The following is a 23,287-nucleotide window of genomic DNA, read 5'->3' as shown; positions in this document are numbered from 1 at the left end:
AAAACACGACTTTTCGTAGTTTTCTGTTGTAGATTACGGTAGCAAAAGATATTTCTGATTCATGATTGAGTTAAATCTTCTTAGACGATACACATTTTCCAATTAGAAAAACACCTTATGCTCAAAACTTACTTTGTTCATCATTACGTAAAACTTTCAATCATCAATCTAAAAAATGCAAACTAATCAATCCGTTTTCCTAAATCTCTCATTCACTCTATCTTATTCCTAGACACAATACGAGAATGCATAGCTAATTTGACATTACTTCAGGGTCAATCCTTTTTCATTTCAGAAATTGGCCCCAATCTGTTCTTCTTCTTCTTCTTCTTCGTATTCTTTCCTTCATTCTTCACCGTTTTCTTGAATGTAAAAGTGTTTTGTGTGTTGGCGATTGGAAATACAAATGTGGAGAGACTGAGAAAACGAACGACACTAAGAAAATGTTCATTTCTCACCCAAAAGCGCCGAAAAAAACGATTGTCACCGCCCCTCCGTCTCTGCGATTTATCCATTCTCTCGCTCATTTCGTGGACGTCTGTTGACCAACAAATCCGGTCGATCACTCTTTTTTTGACCACTTTTTGCCGCGCGACACACTCTTATCACACCCTCAGTAGTTTTTGTCAAAAGAAGATGTCTACGAGACGTTCCGTGTTAATGAATCAGAGTTGAACATAATATAAGTCTGATTGGAACTATTAGGCTGAGTCATAAGTTTCTTTCTTTTTTGAGATGATTTTTGACACGCGATTTCTCGAAAGCTAATAACTCACATAATGAGAAATATAATTGGTCAGTACTTATAACTCATTGTGATTCTATCTGTGACTTGACGTCCGCCATCTGCTTAATCTCAGCCGTAGACAAGTCAAAACACTTGAGGAACCCTTTTTTGGTACAATTTTTCGAATTAATTTTTTTCCTATAAAATTTTGGCGAGAATGTGTGAGTCATTCGGAATTAAAACAAGCAAGAACAATTATGTATAAAAAACTAATAAAGATATTTGAACTAAACAACGATGGTTTAATGCGGGTCTTTAAAGAAAGGTGACCATAAGCAATTTAGAGAGGTGCGAGTATTTTCGATTTTTCTTTAACGCTAGATAAAATATCAGTGGAAATGTTTATTATTGAATAGAGTAGACATTGATGTTTTTAAATTTACTTTGTTTCGGATATTCACACCATTTGTCTTTTTTCGCAAGAAGCCCGAAGTCAACATCATCAAATTCACGTGATTTTTGAGTTTGATGAAGCCTTCTGCTCGTACTTTTGAATCAATCCACTAGATCTTTTGCACAATTTTAGAGTAATGTATCTACTGTTGATTACTTGTAACAGAATATTTCAGACTTGTTCGTGATCGTTGAAAAGAGACCCAGACTTCACTCAGGTCTACTTCACTAATATTCTCAAAAATGTGAAAATCTTAACAATCACATCAACCAAGTTTTATCACTTATTCGAATGACTTTGTTATACAGTTTTTTGTTGCATAACTTGCTTATGTTACTGTCTAACTTTCACAAATAGTTTGGTATAAATGCTCTCTCCAATATTTTAGTAATCGACTTAAACCCAGGAGAACATTGTTTTCTCATACCTGTCAGTCGTCTGATCATAAATTCTTTATCTTGGAGAGTTTTATCCGAAACTAAATTGTTTTAACAAGACAAAGTCATTCTTTATAAATACCACTCGTTTCCTTATGAAAATTTCAGAATTTTGATATAAATCCGACTAGAATCAAAAATCTTTTCAAAATAGGAATTTGATTAGAGACAGAAAAAAACTGTCGTTTTCACGAGTGGACAGTCTGTGCACTAACTTGAAACATTTTTTGTTAGCCACTGAAAAGGTCATTATAATGCAAAAAAGTTTGGGTCGATAAACAATCATAGTACTTAGAAACTGGAAGTCAAAGTTCAACCCCAAAAAAAGAAAGAAACTTATGACTCAACCTAATATATCTGAAATACGAATGGATTTTTTAGTTCTGTTAGAAAATCTCAAACGTTTTGATAGAATACAGGTTAAGAATGTTCCACATTGTTCATGTTATTCCCTTTTCCCCATTCTCAACATCAATCAAATTTTTGCATTTCTCAGGATTAATGTGTCTTTTTCTTCTTGACTACAAGGAAGAATCCAGCTGATTCCCTCGAGTACAAATTGCAAACAGCCGTCCCCTCCTCGTATTTTCTCCAATTTTTGTTTCCAAAGTCGCTGTCATCACTGTGATTCTCTTTGCCTGCCAGATGCGTGGCAGATGTTGAAAACTTGAAGAAGTTCGCTAAGAAAACGGAGAACTTGACGAATTATATGAGCCTTCGTCTCGCAGCCTTTACCATTCGTTTTGTTACAAAATTGACCTAAGCGTGTCTGACGGGCAGGCGGATTTAACGCTATATGAGAAAACCGTTCACCATATGATTGGTCTTGAGAGAAAGAGTGCGCCTTCTTTGCTTCTTCGGTTAAGTCGTATTTGTTCCCCAAATATTGCGTCCACTTTTTCTCCAACTTTTTGCACCTTTCAAGAAAATGTGTCAAGAAAAGGTTTGCCGTTTGTCGTCGTTTTGAACTTTTTGCACTTTTTCTCTCATAAATTTCCAGAAAATTCATATAATTTTTTACCGTCGTTTTGGACTTCTTGTTCACAAGAGAATGTCGTAATTTTTGTTCCCAGGTGTAGTGACTCATCGCAGGTGGGAATACAAACATAATTTTTCACAAACATCTCACAAGTGTTCCCTTTTTTTTTGCAATTTTTTTCAAAAACCTTTTTAGCTGAATTTCTGAAATGTCTAAGAACTTGAATATAAAAACTTTATGTTTTAAGGTTGAGTTACACAAAGAGTTTTTGGGTACTACTTATTTTCATTTAAAAAACTTATTCTCGGGAATTCTTCCTAATTTTCTGAAAAGTTTTGTGAAATCTTTTGTGAAAAACCTGTGAAATCTCATCTTACGCGAGACCGTACAAATCGGGAAGAATGCGCGATCGGGAAGAAACGAATCGGGAAGAAACGGATCGGGAAGAACCAAATCGGGAAGAAACGAATCGGGAAGAACGAAAACCGTGCGGCAAAGTTGCGAAAACCGCGCGCGCAGGTTGCAAATACTGTATTTTCAGGCTAAAAGGAATAGCAACGCCACTAAAAGCCTCTGAAAATACAGTATTTGCAACCTGCGCGCGCGGTTTTCGCAACTTTGCCGCACGGTTTTCGTTCTTCCCGATTCGTTTCTTCCCGATTTGGTTCTTCCCGATCCGTTTCTTCCCGATTCGTTTCTTCCCGATCGCGCATTCTTCCCGATTTGTACGGTCTCTCTTACGCGGAAAAGTTTTCCGAAAATTCTCAAAAAAAAATCACATTGGGTTACTGTAGTTCGGTGCAAACACTGCCACGTCAGATTGCACATTTTTGAAAACAAAAATTATTTTTTCGCCATTTTTAAAAGTAAATCACCATCTAAAATTTCATGTTGGTCTCGTCAAACTAGTCACAACATTGTGCATAACTTTGCCCAATTCGTTGCTCTCTGTTCATCTTCAATCTCTGACTCATCATTCATCTGTCATCTTGACGGCGCCCGCTTCTATTCATATTCACGCGGCAGTTTCTCATCTTTTGTGCTCCCGCTCTACTCATAAATTTGTCGAACATTTGTTCTGCTCCCGGGTGGGCTCTCGCTCTTTCTCATTTTCTCTTGAGGTCGCCGCCAATCTGTTTCGTTGTAAATATTTATTTGTTTTCGTAAAAATTTATGTAGACTAAATACTTCTCATGAACTCGTCAAAATTTTAGGAATAACTATCATTCTTTTCTTTTCAGAGAAGCCAGTACAACTTCATATTCTCTGAATGAATACTCGAAAAACTATTTGAAAAGAACATGGTTGACCAAACTGCAGGTGAGGTCACATAAAAAGTTATAAACGCTTTATTATAAACTTCAGAGCTTCACCTAAAAATAGGCGGCACAGAAGGATGCGAAGAAGAAAAGGATGATTTTACATTAGAAATTGAGAAGCTTCAGGTTGGTCCACATTTGTTTTTTTTTCTTCACATAAGAAATAAAACTCATTTCAAACCTTACGAACCACTTCTTCAATTCCTTTCTTCCTTTTGTTTATTCGGGAGAAAAAGGGATTAGTGAAGTAGTGGAAGGCTCTTCTCAACCACTTATTCGTCTCTTTCTGAATTCACTATCCCAAAGTTTTCAGGCCACTCTTCAAGAAATGCTCGATTGCACGAGCAGCCCGAGCACCTCTCTCGATTCTACTGATAAATGTAAGTTTTTATATATGAAAGACTATTTTCGCTCTTAATCATTAAACATATTTGTTCCTATTTTTGAATAAAAAAATACTTCCGACAAAATCTATAATTTACAGCGCCAGCTGGCCTTTCCGCCCGTCGTCTCATTCGGATTGCCAGTGAACATCATCATATATCAACCACTTCTTCATGTCATTCGGATTCTGGAAACTCTTCTTCTCGCGATTTTGTGACTCCTTTTACAGTTCATGGTGGTGCTTCAATCGGAAGATTAATTTTAATAGATATTGTACGTCGAGACGATTTGATAGGAATTGTCAGTCCGAATGATATACTTTTGACTATAGAAAATATGTGAGTTCAATTTATTTGCAACAAGAAACTCAAGAATAGAATTTTTAGAAAAGTGTCTGGAATGGTCAGATCAGAAGTAAATAGGATATTGGAAGATATGATGAGAGAACATGATCAAATTGCAATAGAGATTCTACCAGCTGGATCAATTAGTGATGACATATGCGAACTTCTTGCTGACCGAAAGTCTTCCGGAGAACTTCAGACAATAATTCGAGAAAATCTGTATCAGAAAACAGTGCCTTGTGAGTTTTTCTTTGATTGAGTTTAGATAGTTTTTAAAAGTTCGGAGCTGTTAAAAACGAAAATTCGGAATCGCATTATTTTTTCCTCGATAAACTATTCAAAACTTTTGAAGTAAGAAGCCATATTTAAAAGTAACTTCTCCTCAACATCTCATTGTTTTCAATGACTCTGGCAGCTGCCCACAGAGAGATTCTTTCAATGTTAGAAAGTGTGAGATCGAGAGAGGTTTAGACATCCGCTCCATTGAATTAGGTGATTTAGGATCTAGGCATCACGAGGTGGGAGGGTCCGAAGCTAGTTATAAGTGTTAAAATGTTCGGTTCACCTCTACCAAAACATTCTCTGAAACCTGCATTTCTTTCTAAACGTACTTCCCTTCCTGTTATTGATCTCAAAGATTTTTATGGAGTTAAAAGTACATCATTACTGTTATTTTAGAGTTTCAAATAATTCTGATTTTTCAGATACGACTCGCCCTCCACGAGAAGGAGAAATTGATGGAGAACACTATCGGTTTGTGTCTGTCGACGATTTCAATAAATTACTTGATAACGGAGATCTACTCGAGAATGGAACATATCAGGGTGAGCAATTTGAACCATGGTCACATTTCTATCGTGCTCATAATTGAAACGTGCACAATGGAATGACTGTCATGCTCCTGTAAATCATAGCTTCTTTCCATAAATTCCCGCAAATCTGACCACCTGGTGTCCTTTCGGCACCTGTATTCTTTTGAGATTTTCGCATTTCCACCGCTTGAGTAGCTCCATCTGTATGCTTGATTGTTGTACTCTCCCTCCTTTTTCTACCCTCTCATCCTCCTCTTCTACCTGTTTTTCTACCTCAGTCCTCCTCCCCCTTGCGCAATCTTAGTATGTCCTCAAATGGAAGACTATTTTCTCTATGTTTCTCATTTAACCGTGCTCTTTCTCCAACTAACACATACCATCCGCTCATTTTGCCTCTTCCTTTCCGCTCTCACCTGACACAATGGTTCATTCCTCTCACCAAAATTGGGGGTAGATTACATTCTTTCCAAGTGGCAAAGCACCGCCAAATTTCAAATTCGTTTCCTTTTCCTTCGACTTCCCAGATCATTTTTCATCCATATGTCCGATACTGCCAGCTTGAGAAAACGCATATATCATGCTCACTTGTCATCGGAGCCAATGGTGTGTCTTTCTAACAAGTAAAACTTGTCCATTGTTTTTAGGCTCTTCTCTTCATTTCGCATTTCGGAAAAGACACTATGATGCCCAGATTCGATTCAATTTCGTTAATTCAATCTTTTCTATCCTCAAAGCTTCTTCCATTCTTTTCTTCGTTCTATTCTTACTTTTGCGCCTTCTTTTCACTCTACACTTTCTCGCTTTAATCCCTACTTGAACTCGATTCTCGACAACACAACTAGCACGCTCGAATTTCACGAATCTTGTCTTTTTTTCACTTTTTTCGTTTGGTGTCCTTGGCAAAACAATGTCATTTTTCGGTCAAGTGCCCTGAACCTGTACTAGTTTTGACATTATGTTCGGAAATGGAGAAGTAGAAAAAGTAATGGTTATTTCACAAAACGATAGTTTTGGTAATAGTTCATTTTTTTCTGATGATGCTTTTTCCATTTCTATTGAAATAAATCCGATAGTTTTTCATTTTTGAAAAGCAATCATGATTTGTCAGTACCCTTGTGAATTCACTTTTCACTACTCTTATTTTGAATGACTTTGAACATTTTTATCACTAACTGACCATTTCTATGACCTCTATTCAGTTTTCAATTTTCATCAATTTCAACTTTCTCTCAAAACAGTTGCAACCGAAAAATACTGTTGCGATGGCGTCCCGCAATCAAAATTTTTGATGATTTCTTACATCTCGGCGTCTCTTCGTCTTCACTTATCTTTTGTCTTTCTCACTGACCAACTTTTACTTTTTGGGAGAAAACACCAAAAAAGAAAGAGGTGCGAGCTAGTCATTTGACAAAAAGTGAAAGGAGAAAAGAGGAGGAGGAGACTTCTCATTTTTGACCGCAAGGTTCGTGGTTTTTTTCTGTTTAAAATGAAGTTATGGGAAGAGTGTTGCCTGCGTCTCTAGGATAATAATGTATTTTTGAAAAAAGAGAAGAGAACCGCCTTTTTGGTGACTTTTTCCGGAATGAGAAAGAAAAAAAAGATAAATTAGTTTCGAACTAAAAGTTCTCCGTTTTCCCTTCCACCCACTCAATTCCGAGTTCTCATAATATTTGGATTATGATGTCGTTCCATAAAGTGTAATCGTGGAACAAAGAACAACAAATCGGCTAGTATTCAAAAGAACTGTAATTATTATTGCTATTCAATTGGATTATTTCCGAAAAAGATTATTGTAAACGAAGAGATTTCGAAAATGCAGCGTGTTCGTCGCTTATTGTTAGCCGCCAAATTGCGACGAACGAAATCCGAGGACGTTCCCTCGCTGACATCAATGAAAAAAGAGAAAACCATGATGAAAGGTAACCGTTAATTGAGGGAGGAAGTGAACAAAATGCCATATCCGATTTGTCAGATCTCAAAAGGACAGAATACGGTATGCAAATTAGGTTGATGTCATTTAGATATGTTTATTCATTTGCCACATTCGACATTTCGGAGTAAATGAGATTTCAGATTTATCATTCTTATATATAAAAGACAATTGGGCGTTGTCTGTCTGTCTGAGGCGCTGTCCGCAACGGTTTTGGAAAGAGAAGAGAAACTGAGCCAGTGGGCAAAACCGAACTAGCGTGCTTTGGACACGACCGCCGCTTCAAACCACTCGGCCATGCGGGCACGTTTGAGAGAAGGTGGCCACGTGAATGAAGAGAGACCAGCCGACTGAATCGCCGAAGGCGAGGCAGATAGGCTGGTTTTTAATATTCGTTCACCCCTGATCTCGTATAATGACATTTCTATACTCTCTTTATAATTTAATAGCTCAAGAAACATAGTTTATTCTTCCAACACCCATCCTCTATGCTTTGTTTATTCTTCATCTCCGTCTTGATTATTCCCTTTTTTCGTTTTGCACTTTTCTTTAATGATTCTGTTTAGTTCATAACACAAATTCTTCTCAATTCCGAGAACTCTGTGTAGTTTTGCAAGATAAAAGACCACAGCGAACATCGGACGCTAACGAAATTGTGCCAGGACATCCAACTGTTCGTTTCTCAATTTGTTTTCTAGTTTCTCTCCTTTTTTCCACCGGCCCAATCGCTTTTCTCATGACGATATACAAATTACTACTCTATCCAAATGAAACATTCACGGAGAAGTCCTTCTGTTTCTCACTCTCTAAATCGCTTCCGGAACACGATTGAACGTATACACAGAAATACAGCAAATGAGTGTGTCGGACAGTCGATCCGACATTCTCTCCTCTCTCTTTTTTCTATTTCTACTACCTCTTCTTCGTCATCTTCTACATCCTCCGTTCATGTATCCGCCGTTCAGTCGAGCGTGTTGTTGTGTTTGTTCACCCTGACACTGCGTAGAAAACTTTGGCCCGTATGTGGACGGTGGCGTCTTTGCCATGCTGATTGTTATCTCATAGTTTCCCTCCCGACAATGAACAAATCGCCATCTGTTACGCCGAAAGGATTTGCAACCTATTCCTGACTTTCATTGAAATACATGTTGAAATTCATTCACAATAAATCAGAATCTTTCTAGAGTTAGAAGTCGAAATAATCTCTTGGGTCCACCGCAGAAGCCGAATTCGTGTTACTTTGCCTCATCTTTTATGAAACTTCCACTCCATCATCTAATAAAATATCCAATTCTCGCTCGTTTTCTTCACCTTCTCATCACCAAGAAAGAGCAAACAAGACCGATTTCCCATCACCAATGGCACATGTCGGAGTGCAAATTGGTGTAATCTATATGCGCGTGAGGCATCTGGATGCTTGTTGCGACCTTTCTTCACTTCTTCTTTTTCATTCGTTTTCCGCGCTCTGTACCTCTTATATCATACATGTATTGTTCACACCTTCGCCTCTTTTCTCTCTTTCTGATGAATTGTTTGCTTTGTCCGACCTCTCTCTTCCGATTGTAGTCCATGCTTTTTCGCATATTGATACCTTCTTTGATGGCTCTCTCGCTCTTCTTTTCTTGGCCACCCGCACTTTTTCATTGTTTCATAGCATGATTTATACTGTAGTTCTCTTCTCGATGTGCCAGCTCTCGCTCAGTAGTCTGAAGCTCGAGAGCACGTCTTGTCGAATTTGGATCTGAAGTTATGAATCGTACAAAAATTGTTTAGGCTGCATTTTTCTGATAAATCAATTTTTAGTTTATCTTGATTACTGACACAGTGAAAAGTATTGTTCTGGAGGAATTGAATCGAGAAATCAGGGAAATTTCCATAGAGAAATTCATAGGTACAGTACCACACCCTAACCGCCGGTTACTGTAACTATGATTTTCGAAATCATCAAATCTCGTTATTTTTCCGTTTGTCATATAGGTAATACCGATTCTCAAGTCCTAATTATGATAATAATTGAGAAGCAGTAGACCACACATCTAACAGTCCATTATCAGTATTTGTCCCTCATATGAATTCCTTTCCTTCTCTCTCCTACTCTCTTCCTTTCTTTTCTTTTATTGATATTCAAATGTCAGTGTGCTGAAAGAGAGGAAAAGAAATATAGAGAGGGGAAGTGATAGGCACAAAAGATAGTTTCCCGTGGGAACTTTCGTCGGTCCGCTCTTTTTGCCGTGCACTTTGCCTTTTTCGAACCGTCCCTTTACTTTTGTGTGTCATACGGGCGGCATGACCATCTCTCTTATTTTATTGTTTTTGAGTCACACTCTTCTCATAAGTGCCACGTCTCTCCTTTGCATCTCTAACATCAGACGATTCTTTATTCAAACTAGAGGTTTTTAAAACAAAATGACGCTAGAAAATAGATATTTCTACCGACACCATTTTTTTTAAAATATCTCATCCTCTGAATTTCAGGTCATTTGTACGGAACACCACGTCCAGTCGAGTGTTATGCTGACGACGATATGATGTTGATGGGATCAGAAGGATTGTTGCCACCTAATTGGGAAACAGCTTACACTGAAAATGGAGACAAGTATTTCATTGAGTAAGTCACATGAATTCTGGTTTTAAAAATCTAAAGCAATAATGGTTTCAGTCACAACACTGGAACAACAACATGGGATGATCCAAGAGAATTACCACCTGGATGGGAGCAAGTTGATGATCAGAATTATGGAACATTCTATGTCGAGTGAGTATTTTTTATCTATTAAAAATGAATATAGAGTCAAAATTATATAATGTTGCTCCGAAGGTGTTCGTGTTCTTTTACGAGAAAGTTCATTCGGATATGTTTCGTTTTAAGTTCTGATAGTTTTAACCCCTTTTGTTATGCTATTTCTCTTCATTCCACCACTCTTGCTACTGGATCTTTTATATATCGCCTACTTCTTTCTTGAATTTGACACCCGTATCATAGTTCTCTTCTCTTCTTTTTTTCCAAATCTCAGAATCGAATCTGCAACTGCTACCCATTTTCTTTTCACACAACAACTCTGGGGTCAGATTTCTGAAGAAGTCTTCCCGAAGTCTTCTTCTACTGCTGCTGCTGTTTCTTCTTCTCATTCTTGCCGTCGTTGTGAAATCTCGTCTTCGACGTCTTCTCTTCTTCGTCTTCTTGTTGCCACCCACAATTGGGTTATCTTCTAACATCGTCTTCTCTGCTCCGCCCTGCTCCGTCTTCAGAAAATGAAAATCTCTTGCTCTCTAACACTGCGTCGTTGTTCTTCAGAAGTGTCATCTCTTCTTGTGTTACTTATCTGATTCGTGAACACTTTTCTTTTCTATTCTTCATCTCTGTCATAACTTCGATCCTAGTTTTGAGATAAATTTTAATATCCACTCTTAATATTTATAAATTAACATATGGTATCAATTTAAAGTGATCCCTCAGCTTAGCAAGACTTTGTGGAAATATATTTTCCAAGTAGAAATTACTTTTTAAAAAGTCAGTTTCCAGTTGCAATTTAATAAAAACATTCATTGTTCGTAGTAATAAGTGCAATAGTCTGTACAAGTCCTCTCCATTTTTCTCCAATGCTATTCTTGTCAAATACACCTTCTGTCTGGTGTACATATGTATCCGATACATATCCATTCCTATGTCCACTCGTTTTCTCCTTTTCCTCTCTCCATTTTGTCATCATCATCATCCAAAGCATACAAATTTGGAAGAAAGAGAGCTCCACCCACACCGCTTTTTTCACAACTCTCGTTTCTGCGTCTCCATAAAAGTCAATTCTTTCTTCCTTTTCCGCGCATGTGGGACTTTCCTACGAACATTTTTGCTCTTTCTTTCTTCACTCCTTTCATATTTTCTTCTACATATCATTTATTAGACTCATTGGTTTCAGTCATCATCCCGTCCCAGGATGATGTCCTCATCCTATCCGACGGGATCAGATCTCATCTCGTCGGTAATATATTTCGCTCCGTCAACTAGTTCGAGTACGGTGTTCAACACACCTGCTTCTCGTTATTCGACTGCAACACAAACCACATTTGGTGGTGGAAGCAATCGACATAAAGGATTTGTTTCATTTCGATCACAAGATGAAGATCAACAACCAGATGATGATTGTGAAGAAGGAGCTCCATTGTTGAAAGCAGTGCAGCATACTTCCTCCGCTAGAAAGTAGGAATTTCTGGAAAAACGTTATAATAGAGTTAGAAGTGCCGCTATCAAAAAGATTAAAACATAAATATGTATTTTAAAAAAACTCATAAAAATATAATTTTTGTGTTTTCAGTCACATCAATAGAAAAACTCAATATGAACGACCGTATGGTTTCGGAGGATCAACAGCAACAATAGACCAGCCAATCAAATATGGAACTCTTCCTTCGTCTGCAAATCATAATAATATGTATTCACATTATAATGTAAGTTGTCTTGTGATAATTCGGAACCATATGACATAATTTCAGAGTGGAACGCTAAAATCATCATCCTCTCCTAGAGATTCTGGATTCGATAGTTCACCTACAAGATATAGGAAATTTGGAGATCCACCAGAAACTGCAGCCTCATCAGCAGATTATGATCATCATTCGAAAATGTTCAGCAGATCTTCGAATCCCCTATTCACAACCGATCCTTCACGGTTAGGCGGCGAATTAATATCAACGAAAATCGTGAAAGGAGCAAAAGGACTCGGATTCACTTTGATTGGAAACGATGCTTCTAGCAGAGGAGACGAATTCATTCAGGTATTTTTTGCATTCTTTTATAACTCGCTAATACTTCTAAGTGTTGTTCATACATAATTCTAAAAATTTGTTGAACTGCCTAAAAGTTGACCAAATTCATGGTGCTCGAAGAATTTACGCATCTCGAAACGAACGAGTCCCTGAGGAATGCATTTTCCTTCATCTGTTCCTCTTTGTTCTCTCCCTTTTTCAAATCGTTCGTTTTTAGTATTCTTGTGTTTTCACGACGAGTCGCCTCTCGTTTTCTGCTGCACATGCAGAATTTCAATTTCTCGACCTCTATCCGTTTTTTTTTTCCATTTTCACTAATGACGAATTTGGTGCTGAAAAACATTTGGTATGAGAATGGAATGAAAATGTGTTTTCTCTGCTAGAGCTGATAGAACCATTGGTCCATTTCATTGACTCATTCTCATTCCATACGACAAAAAAGAGGAGAAAAAGGGAGAATGGAATGGACAGGATATGCGGGTGAATGAGTTTGAGCACCCGGATTTGGTTGAGAAAGGGAAATTGGGTTGAGAAAAATTGGTGGAGGAAATATAAGATGGGGTGCGAAAATCATCATAAGCATTATTTTTCATGAAGCAAAGAAAGAAAAATAGAAATTGAGATGTTTTTAAGGTAAAATCAGTGCTAACTGGTGGTCCCGCAGCTGCGAATGGAGTTCTCCGATCTGGTGATATTCTTGTTCGAGTCAATGGACGTCTTCTATTAGGTGCAACACAAAAAGAAGCATGTGATGTGTTTGTTGCGATTCCGATCGGTGAAGCAGTTGATATTCAAGTATGTCGAGGATACGAACTATTCATTGACCCTACGAATCGAATCATCACTGAAAATGTGTATGCTGCTGCCAAGAATCGTGATCTTCATGAAATTGATATTTATAAAGGCCCTGAAGGATTTGGATTCACGATCGCGGACAATTTGAATGGCCAGAGAATCAAGAAAATTCTTTTTCCGTCACAATGTCCTAATCTGATGGAAGGAGATACAATAGTTGAGCTAGATGGAAGAAACGTTCGACCGATTCCTCATACTCAACTCGTTGATATGCTGCGGGAACGACCTATTGGATATCGTGGAAAACTAGTTGTTCGAAGAGGATCACCGAAAACGAGATCACGAACGCCATCTGCCGCATTCCGATATGGCGAGCCACCATCAAATATGCCGGATTCCGCTGCACCTGTTCCTGGAAGATCCAAAACTCCAGCTGGACGTCAATCATCAAGAGCTGAAGAAGAGCAAACGTTTAGGAATACGCTGCAAAGAGTAAGTGCCTTAAACTAGAATTTTTGAAGAAAAAAAAAACGAATTGTTAAAATTTGTTACATAAAAGTTTGATTTTTCAGCAACCTGCCGTTACATCAGAATGGGATGGAATGAATGGTTCTGCGCCAGCAAGTCGAATGAGACCATCATCAACAACTCTTGGATTCGCCACTCCGAACTACATTCCATTGAGCCAGTATAATCAAAAACCATCTGATTTGATTACTGTATCGCTGATTCGAAAACCTGTCGGTTTTGGATTCCGACTTCTAGGAGGTGTTGAGTCTAAAACTCCACTTTCGGTTGGTCAAATTGTGATTGGAGGAGCTGCAGAAGAAGACGGTCGATTGAATGAAGGAGATGAGATTGTTGAAATCGACGGACACAATGTTGAAGGTGCTTCTCATTCAGAAGCTGTTGTACTTCTTGAAGCGGCAGCTCAAAATAAACATGTGAAGCTAGTTGTGAGAAGATCAACGAGGATAGACGCAGCGCGACGTGGATCATTGAATTCAGCAGGACCTTCTGGATCGTATGACGTTCTTCTCCATCGAAATGATAACGATGGTTTTGGATTCGTCTTGATGTCTTCTCATCATAAAAATGGATCAACAATCGGACAAATTCAACCAGGAAGCCCCGCTTCTCGATGTGGAAGACTATCTGTTGGAGATCGAGTGATAGCTGTCAATGGAATCGATATTTTGAATCTAGCCCATCCGGATATCATAGCTCTAATTAAAGATTCTGGATTGTCTGTTCGACTTACGATAGCTCCACCAGACACTGCTGGACCAGTTCTTCCAGTTGTATCTGCAACTCTAGGTCGTAACTTCACAATGAATGGACACTACGAATCAAATAACTACGGTCTTCCACCACCGCCACCATCAATCTATGAAAAACATCCGCCACCGACATATCTTCCATTCGAAGGACTTTCCATTAACGACAGAATGCCAATGGTGAGTGGTCTTATTCTTTTTCTCCACAATTATTTCACGAGTAAGCACTTAGTATATGTCAAGTAGATGTGTTTTTTCGCACAAATAATTATTCTCATCTCCCTTTTTGTCCCTCGTCTCATACATTTCCTGAGTTTTCCGTGTTTTGTGTCGTCAGATAAATGGTGGTACGAGTCAAGAATCGCTTGTCGCTCATCTTCGTAGCTTATCAGTCATTGACACCTACTCTGAAGAAATGGAATTTATTGAAATGGAAAGGAATCTGCGGTTCGTTTTGTCATGTATTGTCTAACTTTTTGCATGCTTTCTGCACTCGGTCTTGGCGTCCTTTCTCCCGGAATTTCAGCAAATGAACTTATTTTTTCAGGACGGAAATCTAATCGATGTATCTCTTGAACGTGGCACCAAAGGTTTCGGATTCTCAATTCGTGGAGGGCAAGAGTTTGGATCAATGCCACTGTTTGTTCTACGAATTGCAGATGACGGACCTGCCAAAGCTGATGGAAGATTACAGGTATGATAATGTTTAATTTCTAGAAAGATGATTGTCTTACTAGACAAAAAATTAGTTTTCGCAAATATTTCTTTTACAGGTTGGAGATCAATTAACCACAATCAACGGCCAATCAACCAAAGGCATGAGCCATGACGACGCGATTCGAATAATTAAACAACATGCTATAGTTAATTTGACAGTTTTACGCAACAGATTGCCATAGGCTTAATATCTCTTTTTCTTTATTTGATATCCTCTCATTGTTTCCCAGAAACTTTAATTAGTTGTGCTCATAATAATTCTTTAATTAACTAATATCTACTTACAAAACAAATCAATGATGGGTCTCAAAATGTCTTATTCATTTTTATTTTCTTTCCATTTATGATGAACTTCTAGCTTTTGCCACCAGTGATCCGAGTACCATGTTCCCCATTTCTTCATGTCCATTTTTCTTTCATGTTCCATCGTGAAAATCAGTTTGCGAAAATATAAAGAATTGCTCTTTGAACTTCGACATACATTCTTCACATCCACACAAAAAGTACAGAAAAATGCTGGCGATTTTCTGTCAGTTGACATCTCAATTAGGGGATCCCAGTTGGACAGAAGTCTGGATATCTTCTGAATAGGGGCCTAAATGATGTCGGATTCTGAAGTGAGTCGAGCAATTTTCGGACGGAGTCAAAGCAGAAGAAGACGAAGAAAATGATAGTTTTTAGTGACAAACTTCTTCTTTTCTTCATTTTTCTTTTATACTTTTTCGAATGGTCAAATAAATCTATACTCTTGTTGACTCTTTTTCTGGAAATTGTTACAAGAATTTTAATTTTAAGTTCAAATCTGTGAGATAAAAATGAGACGAATCTTCACTATTTTCAATGAAAATCATCCAATTTTGAGTAGATACGACTCAATAAAAATGGTGAAATTAATGGGCATTACAACATTTTTCATTAAAACATGAGAAGGCACTATTTTTAAAACTTTTGAACCTAGAAAAACTATTTGCCTGTCAAGTACCAAACCTGAAATAGTAATGGTTACACTTCGAATTGTTTTTCAGAGAGTTTCAAATACCGTAAAACCTGTAATAGAGACGCACCTAGAAGTGCCTGTTCGCAGCGGTTTATCTCGATTCCCAAAGGAAATATCAAAAAGGTGTCAACTGACAAAATATAGCCTAATATTCATAGAATATTTCTTCAGTTGCAAACATATTCATATCTTTAAAGACAGCCGAGATAGGATTCTCCAAACTCTTGCTAGCGGGTGCGCTTTTTTACAGGTTTTAAGGTAGCTCGTACAAATGAATTTTCAATTGAAAAACAGTTGCCTATTTTAGATAAAATAGGAATCCCAAGCTCCGTGGCTTTCTAGACAACCGTGTAAAATGTACTCATGATGGGACCCCTGAGACTAGGAAATTGTTTAGTATTTATTTCTGATAAACTGATTCGCTTTTCCAGGAGAACCTATAGAAAATTCATCGGAACTTTTCTGTTGAGAGGTCCTCTTCCCAATCTATTCTTACTTTTCAAGTACAAGTTTTGATTCAATTTCAAAAATTCGTCTATTCTGAAGAGTTTTCCACTTTCCGGTCTATCACGTACCTTCCTTTTTCAGTTTTTTGCACTCAAAAGGGTGATAATCCATTGGATTATCAATTGTTTTATCTATGATGTTATCCATCCATTCTCGAGTTTCCTATTTCTTTTCCGTCAGAAAATGGGTCAGAAAATGAACTGAATTTCAGAAAAATATGGTAATTCGGGATTCATAGGAAAGTAAAATCTATAATTTCATTCAGTCCATATAGTAAACGAAAACGACGAAATTGAGACAAGAAGTGTCATATTCATTGAGAAGAGACGACCTACACCTCTTATTTTTATAATATTTTCCGCCTATTTTCTCTCCATTTTTCTCTCTTTTTTTTCTTATTATAACCTCTATGATTTCTATCTTTTTTCTATAATTATATCTGGAATTCCCCTATTTCATTGTATAAAAATCTTTGAAGACAATTCATTTTTCGGAAGTGAAATGTGTCTTGAATCGGGAATTTTCTTCCTTCTCTGAACATTTTTTGTTGAGAAATTCATCCAAATATCAGTGACGTTTTCTCTTCAAAAATTCACGAATTCTAGAAGAAAAACTGAAAGCGTAGACCTGAAAAGTTGATGGAATATTTGAGATTTCGTTCATTTATTTAGTTACAAAACTCGTTCAAAAAATGATTTGTCGAAGAGAAGAAATTCAAAAATCATCGTCGTTTTCTTCTTGTTTCTTTGTCAATTAAGCATCCACGTCTTCTCGATAATCTTCCATTGAAATCAGTCGTTTTCTTGCTTCATTCACTCGTTTATTTCATGCAATTTGCACGTTTTTTCTCCTGTCGAGACGACAAGTTTCCATTTGTTTTATGCTAATTTTCTAGTTAGGTCAGTCACTGAATTCAAGAATAATTTTCAGTTTGTGAAGAGGAAAATGATAGATTTCAGGTATCATTTTCTTATCTTGTTTTTCATGAATTTCAGAAAAGATATTTAGAAAAACATCTAAAAAAAAGAGAAGAAAACTAGATGAAACTTGTTCTAGCTTTCTTTTTCTCAATTTTAATGAGATTTTTAGAACATTTTTCTAACTTTTGATCCAAAAATCCGGAGAATAAATATTTTTCCGACTGAAATTCAATTTTCTCAATATGAAATAAAATATAAAGAGTCTGTGTTCAGTTGAAGGTTTTCTTTCCTTTTTCTGAATGTTCATAAAGCAAAAAAGTTTTGATCTAGTGACTTATTGAGATAATCCGAGGATTCAATGAAGCACGTACACCTAAAAAGGATCGCATTTCTGAATAAATTAGATCATCTTTTTCTCTGCAAGAAAATAAATAAATGAGGAGATAATGTATTCGTGGAATTATTAAAAATAACTTCACGGGCGGTGGCGATCTGTAACTTTTGAACGTCTCTGAACATTTTCTAGTTTAATTTCAAAATCTCAATCAGAAAATTTATAGAAATGCGAACAGTTAGAATGAGTCAAATGCCTATGTTCCTCTAAATCCGATAAGAAGATTTTAGTAAACCGATATGATTTATGAAGATTAAATTTATCTTTTTCAAAATGACTCATTTTGACAGTTTGATCACTTCAATTTGACCACCAGACACTGATGAAACCTTCCAAATATCCATCACATTTCTCGTTTTGATCATTAATTTTTGTATTTCAAAAAAGGTTTCGAAGAGCTCAAAAAAACAGAAAAAGAGGAAGAGAAAGTGAGACTAATTGTGTTGTTTCACCATCATCATGAATCTTTAATTAAAACAAAAAAGTGAGAAAAAAAGAAGGCGTTTCTCTTTTTGTTTGACACCTTGGAGATGCTAATGGTTTTTCGAAAATATTTCTGATTTTGAGAAAAGAGAAAAAACATTTTTCTGATGTTTTGCTACTATACAACTTTCCGTTTTACTATGTCTCGTTGTGAGTTATGTAACAGTTTTCAGAACTTGTTATCCTACGAAAATAACAAAATTTTAATATTATGAGTACTTGAAAACCCAAGAATAGAATGATGGTTTAGCCAGTCTGCTTTAAGTTTTACGATATAAGTGCAATAGAAATCTGAATTAGAGTTATTTTCGCGAGAATACGACCTAATACTCGCGAAGAAAAAAGATTCAAAAGCAATATATTTTTAATGAAAATTAAACAAAAACGTGATGAGCAACAACCAGATTTTGAAAAAAGAGAGATGGATCAAAGTAGGTCAAATATCCATTTTGTCCACCCTCTTCCTCCTCATTTCCTGCTTATCTTTCACAATTCATCCACTCATTTCCTTTTTTCTTCTTTTTCTACTAAAATAAAAAGAAAAAGTGAAGAAGAAGACGATGAAGAAGGACTCAGATGATGAATTCGAGTGTTGGAGTGCATCTCAACTAATACGCAAACTTTCAATGTATGCATTCATAAATACAAATCCATCATTATGCCTTCGTTTTTTTTAGTTTTCAGAGTCGTGAATGCTTAAATTCGGGAGGGAGTTTGAAACGGACATAACCTCATTTAGCGGAACGATGTGACGTTGAAACACTTGGTGAAAAAGGCGGCCGATCCGTTATAAATCCTCCGAAACTAATCCGGTTTTCCAGTAGAAGCCACCACCAGAGAAGAGCTAGTCTCTCACTCTTTTTCACTTTCTAGAACAAAACGAGACTCTTTTTGGATTAGATTCTCTATATCTTTGATTCTCTATTTCTCTTTTCTCTCTTATCATTTTCTGTTTCAAATTATATTATCTTAAACTGTCTACTTCTGGAAATACCCTATTTCCTCATTCGAATGTTCTCATTTTCACCTGTTTGAATGACAATATGAGAACGTCTGAAATGAGAATAAAAATAGAATTCGAACTGAGAATCTAATCTGATTTCAGAGAACTATATAGTTCTACAATTCGATTCTTTTCTTTTTTGTTTTTAACTGAAATTCTGAAACCTTGAAAATCAGAACCAAAAACAATATTTAATGAGTTTCTTGTTTTTTTTTTGAAAAAAACTGACATGGCTGATCTTAATGAGTAATTGAGTAAATAAGAGTACTGTAATGAAGTTGAGAAACCTTTTCAAGTAAATTTCTTTGATATTCTCATTCACTCTCATTCAAAAGATATCTTCTTTTTCATCCCTACAAAGTTTGTGTTATGATCTTTATTTCTCAATTTCAAGTGCATTTTTTCTCACTTTTTCCCCAGATTCAAGTTTATCAGATTACATTTCAACACGATACCTCAACCACCTGCAAATAAATTTTCTTGTTTTTTCTCCCCAATTTATTCGTCATCATCTGGATGTAGTTATAGGTGTGACACACACAGTTGGAGGGTTTGCACCTCATCTGCTCGATGCTCAATTATGCATCTGACGACAATCGATGGCGACGAAGATCTTCGCATTCACAATATATCAATTCTTCCGTCCGATCAGTGTGCAACAGAGGATCAGAGAGTTCGTTTTCTTCTATATTTTGATTCAACCTTTTCGATTTCAGGCAGCAAAATGTTGTTGTGGAGACGGGTTCTTTTTCGATTTTCCGAGGAAAAAGTGTGAGGTGAGGAGATAATTAAAAAGAAGAAAACCAACAATCAAATAATAGCTAATAGACAAAAATAAGAGTTGAAACATCTGAAGAACAGGTGAAAATATTTGCTCAAATGAGAACAGAACGTGTTCACGTTGACAACTAATTAGTCGAATTTCAGGTATCAGCAAACGTTGGTTTCATGTTTGGTCGTTTAAACAATGGTTGGTCTCACATGGCTGTATATGGATTCGCATATCCAATGATTCTTCTGATGCTTGTCGCTCCGTTATGTGCTGTTATGCTGGGAATGGGAAAAAGAGAGAAACGAGAAGGGGATCGGCGATTTGTGAGTGATTTTCAATGGAATTTCTTATTCGAAATCATGCAATTTTCAGCCAAACCCATTGTATCAAATGATCTGGCTGCTGACATTCTGTGGTTGGCTCAGTGTTCTCTCCCCTCTTCCGTTTACTGTTTGGTACTATTTTGTAGGTGAAGGTACAAGGTAAGTTCCATATTTTCGAGACTCTAACAACTTGATTCCCATTATTTTAGATCATTAAATCAATCATTAGCAATGTGTCATTTATTTCGAACATCAATGGAAACAATTCCCCATATGACAGACACAATGATGACTCTTTTCTCTGTTCTTCTTGCGGCTGCTAGGTAAGAAAAAGAGAGATTCAGATGAATGAATACATCAAAACATTTTGAAGATTTCTCACTCAATACCATCGGAACACTCTGAAACTGAGAACGGTGGAAAGGTTTTCTCGTGCCATTTGGGTCATTATATTCGTTTGTGTCACTCTCGCAATACTTCGATTCTTTGAACATGACACGAAAGTTTATCAGTTTTGTATGGGTAAGTTATTCATTTTATACTTTTCATAAACATGTCTAACTGTTTGATTTCAGACACTGAACCAACTCCACAATGGGCTGGCCGATGTATGGTTCGAGATGGAGCACTGATTAACATTGTGAACAGATCTTTCTGGAAGGTGAGTATTTCTTTTGTCGGAAATATCAGAAAGCCTTATCCAGGAGGTAAAACAAGGCGTTCACAGATGATAATGATGAATTTATTCAAGAGAAAGATTTAAGTATTTATATCAACTCAAAACCAATTCAATTATTTTGTGGTTGTCCACCGAAACCTCCCTGACCTCCTTGTCCTCCCTGTTGACCTCCTTGTTGTCCTCCGAAACTCGATTCATTATTTCCTCCGAAACCTCCTTGTCCACCTTGTTGTCCTTGTTGTCCTCCGAATCCTCCGATTCCTCCAGAAGGCGTTGATCCTCCACGACCACCCTGTCCTCCTTGTCCACCTTCTTGTCTCTCTTGTTGACCTCCTTGTGGAGCTGACATTACGAGTCCAATGATGACGAGAAGTACAGTCAATTTAGTAGGGAACATGTTGAGAAATATATGAAATTGATAGAAAAGTATGTCTATTTGGAGACTGCTCAGTCATTTTATACCAATGTTTTTGATGGTGAACTTATGCAAATCCTTCATTTATTACAATTCCACGTCATCCAAATGAAAATGTTCTCGAACTCTGTGGGAGACAAAAAAAGAAGAATATGGGATTTGGTGGTTCGATGATGACAGTGACACACTTTTTAATCGCGAAAATATCCAAAATGAATTGTAAAAATGATCGCGATCTGATTGACATCTCATTGGAAATTGACAACATAGTAGTATCGTATTAGTGTTAGAATCAGTTTCTGTATGAAACACCCAGTCATAGATGCTATTCCCCAGAAGGTTCATAAAAACAGAAATAATTTGTAAAACTTGAACCGCCATCAATCTAAAATAGATTGTAGAGCTGAAATTTACGAGAAATCCATTAGTTTTTACTGACTGAATCTCAACATTGCTCACTATCCTTCTTCTCTCTTTTTTAAATTTTTAATAAGAATATCGAGGTCGGGTTAAAAATTCTTCAGACTTCGCTCTCTTTTCTGAAGTTACTTTCAACTCTGACGATGACCAATTTATTTTACAATGCACCACAGTCCATAGTTATTGAGAAGTACTCTGTTTGAATTTTTTCCCCATATTTGCTAGACAACTTTTTCAATTAGAGGTGTTACGGTAGCTTTTCACGAACTCCGTCCGTTCATTTTCACTCCCAATCAGCAAATAATTTTATCGGGGTTATGGTTTATTCACAGAATAGTTGCAATGTTATCAATACATGAGTAGTAATAAATAAATTTCATTTGAAACAAAAAATACATTTAAATTCCTGGTTGTTGCACATTGTTTCCGATTCCGCTACCTGGTTGTCCAATCTGTTCTGGTTGTCCTGGCTGTCCTGGTTGTCCTCCTGCCATTCCTTGTCCATTTTCTCCGAATCCAGACAGTTGTCCTGCTTCATTTGGCTGTCCTTCGAATCCACCAACTCCTGGTTGAACTCCTCCAGTCTGTCCTCCTAGTCCAAATTGACCTCCATTTTCTCCTCCTTGTTGTCCCATTTGTCCTTCCATTCCACCAATTTGACCTACTTGATCCTCAGCTCCAGCCAATACGATGCTCACGAGAAGAGCCAAAACAACTGTAGAGTATGACATGATTTTTCTGAAAATTGAGAAAATTTTAAAAGGTAACAGAAAACTGAGAATGTGATAGTTTCGGAGGGAATCAGAATCTCTTTTATACTATTCAAATGTAACCGATCAAGTCTGTCAACGATGTCTGCTACTGTTATTTCCCAAAACAACTCCAATAGATTTTTGACGTTTCGAGTGATCGTTTACTGATCTTTTTTACTCCAAATAACATCATTATTCCACTCGGATATCCTCTCTATAACATATAGTATTTTCCTTTTGTTCACTGAGGATAATGACGTTTTGAATGCATCAAACCGAGACGGTGATTTTTGAAAGTTACTGAAAAGAACATTCTCTTTTGTTCATGTTGTTCAGCGATCAATCGGTCTATAATCGAGGAAATGAACTTTGAAAAAGGATAAAATATGACATAAATTTGGGAAGAATTACTTTTGTTTGATCAAAGAAGATACTCAATGGATTAGAGGAGAAAAGATCTTTGTCTAGAACACTTGGTTTCTTTCTGATTTTTCTTTTCAAACATCAGTGATAAATTAGATTTAGTCGACGTTTTGAATAGGTTTAGCCTAGTTTTACAAACATTTCAAATAAACTTGATTGATAAACTATTCATTGAGACATTAAGGTTCTCAATCTTTTTCGAAAAGAAGATTCCGGACTAAACTACATACCATTTTGAATTATCAAAGCTCGAATCATTA

The 23,287-nt window shown here is 36.8% G+C and overlaps 6 protein-coding genes across 6 annotated transcripts; 3 read left to right on the top strand and 3 right to left on the bottom strand.

Annotated features, from left to right (window-relative positions):
- Window positions 1–3,898: 3,898 nt before the first annotated feature.
- On the top strand, window positions 3,899–10,599 carry GCK72_014119 (uncharacterized protein; the record flags this gene model as incomplete). The annotated part of the gene is made up of 9 exons (XM_053730149.1): window positions 3,899–3,917; window positions 3,963–4,042; window positions 4,230–4,296; window positions 4,401–4,638; window positions 4,687–4,883; window positions 5,349–5,468; window positions 9,862–9,994; window positions 10,046–10,141; window positions 10,401–10,599. The coding sequence occupies 9 exons, from the start codon at window positions 3,899–3,901 to the stop codon at window positions 10,597–10,599; spliced, it is 1,149 nt and encodes a 382-aa protein (XP_053584921.1).
- Window positions 10,324–10,602, bottom strand: GCK72_014118 (uncharacterized protein; the record flags this gene model as incomplete). Its single annotated transcript, XM_053730148.1, has 1 exon — window positions 10,324–10,602. One exon carries the CDS (start codon window positions 10,600–10,602, stop codon window positions 10,324–10,326), a length of 279 nt encoding a protein of 92 aa, XP_053584920.1.
- A 719-nt stretch (window positions 10,603–11,321) lies between these two features.
- On the top strand, window positions 11,322–15,121 carry GCK72_014117 (uncharacterized protein; the record flags this gene model as incomplete). The annotated part of the gene is made up of 7 exons (XM_053730147.1): window positions 11,322–11,584; window positions 11,700–11,832; window positions 11,878–12,159; window positions 12,784–13,437; window positions 13,518–14,402; window positions 14,770–14,916; window positions 14,996–15,121. 7 exons carry the CDS (start codon window positions 11,322–11,324, stop codon window positions 15,119–15,121), a joined length of 2,490 nt encoding a protein of 829 aa, XP_053584919.1.
- Window positions 15,122–19,823: 4,702 nt separating this feature from the next.
- GCK72_014116 (uncharacterized protein) lies at window positions 19,824–21,069 on the top strand (the record flags this gene model as incomplete). The annotated part of the gene is made up of 8 exons (XM_003107831.2): window positions 19,824–19,916; window positions 19,960–20,019; window positions 20,171–20,338; window positions 20,388–20,497; window positions 20,548–20,661; window positions 20,712–20,860; window positions 20,914–20,999; window positions 21,043–21,069. 8 exons carry the CDS (start codon window positions 19,824–19,826, stop codon window positions 21,067–21,069), a joined length of 807 nt encoding a protein of 268 aa, XP_003107879.1.
- A 57-nt stretch (window positions 21,070–21,126) lies between these two features.
- On the bottom strand, window positions 21,127–21,414 carry GCK72_014115 (uncharacterized protein; the record flags this gene model as incomplete). The annotated part of the gene is made up of 1 exon (XM_003107732.2): window positions 21,127–21,414. One exon carries the CDS (start codon window positions 21,412–21,414, stop codon window positions 21,127–21,129), a length of 288 nt encoding a protein of 95 aa, XP_003107780.2.
- Window positions 21,415–22,250: 836 nt separating this feature from the next.
- Window positions 22,251–22,583, bottom strand: GCK72_014114 (uncharacterized protein; the record flags this gene model as incomplete). The annotated part of the gene is made up of 1 exon (XM_003090862.2): window positions 22,251–22,583. The coding sequence occupies one exon, from the start codon at window positions 22,581–22,583 to the stop codon at window positions 22,251–22,253; it is 333 nt and encodes a 110-aa protein (XP_003090910.2).
- Between the last annotated feature and the right edge of the window lie 704 nt (window positions 22,584–23,287).

Source organism: Caenorhabditis remanei, chromosome IV, assembly GCF_010183535.1.
Source record: "Caenorhabditis remanei strain PX506 chromosome IV, whole genome shotgun sequence".
In the NCBI taxonomy this organism is placed as follows: domain Eukaryota; kingdom Metazoa; phylum Nematoda; class Chromadorea; order Rhabditida; family Rhabditidae; genus Caenorhabditis; species Caenorhabditis remanei.
Note: the sequence above shows the minus strand (reverse complement) of the source record. Positions and strands in the feature narration are given on the sequence as shown.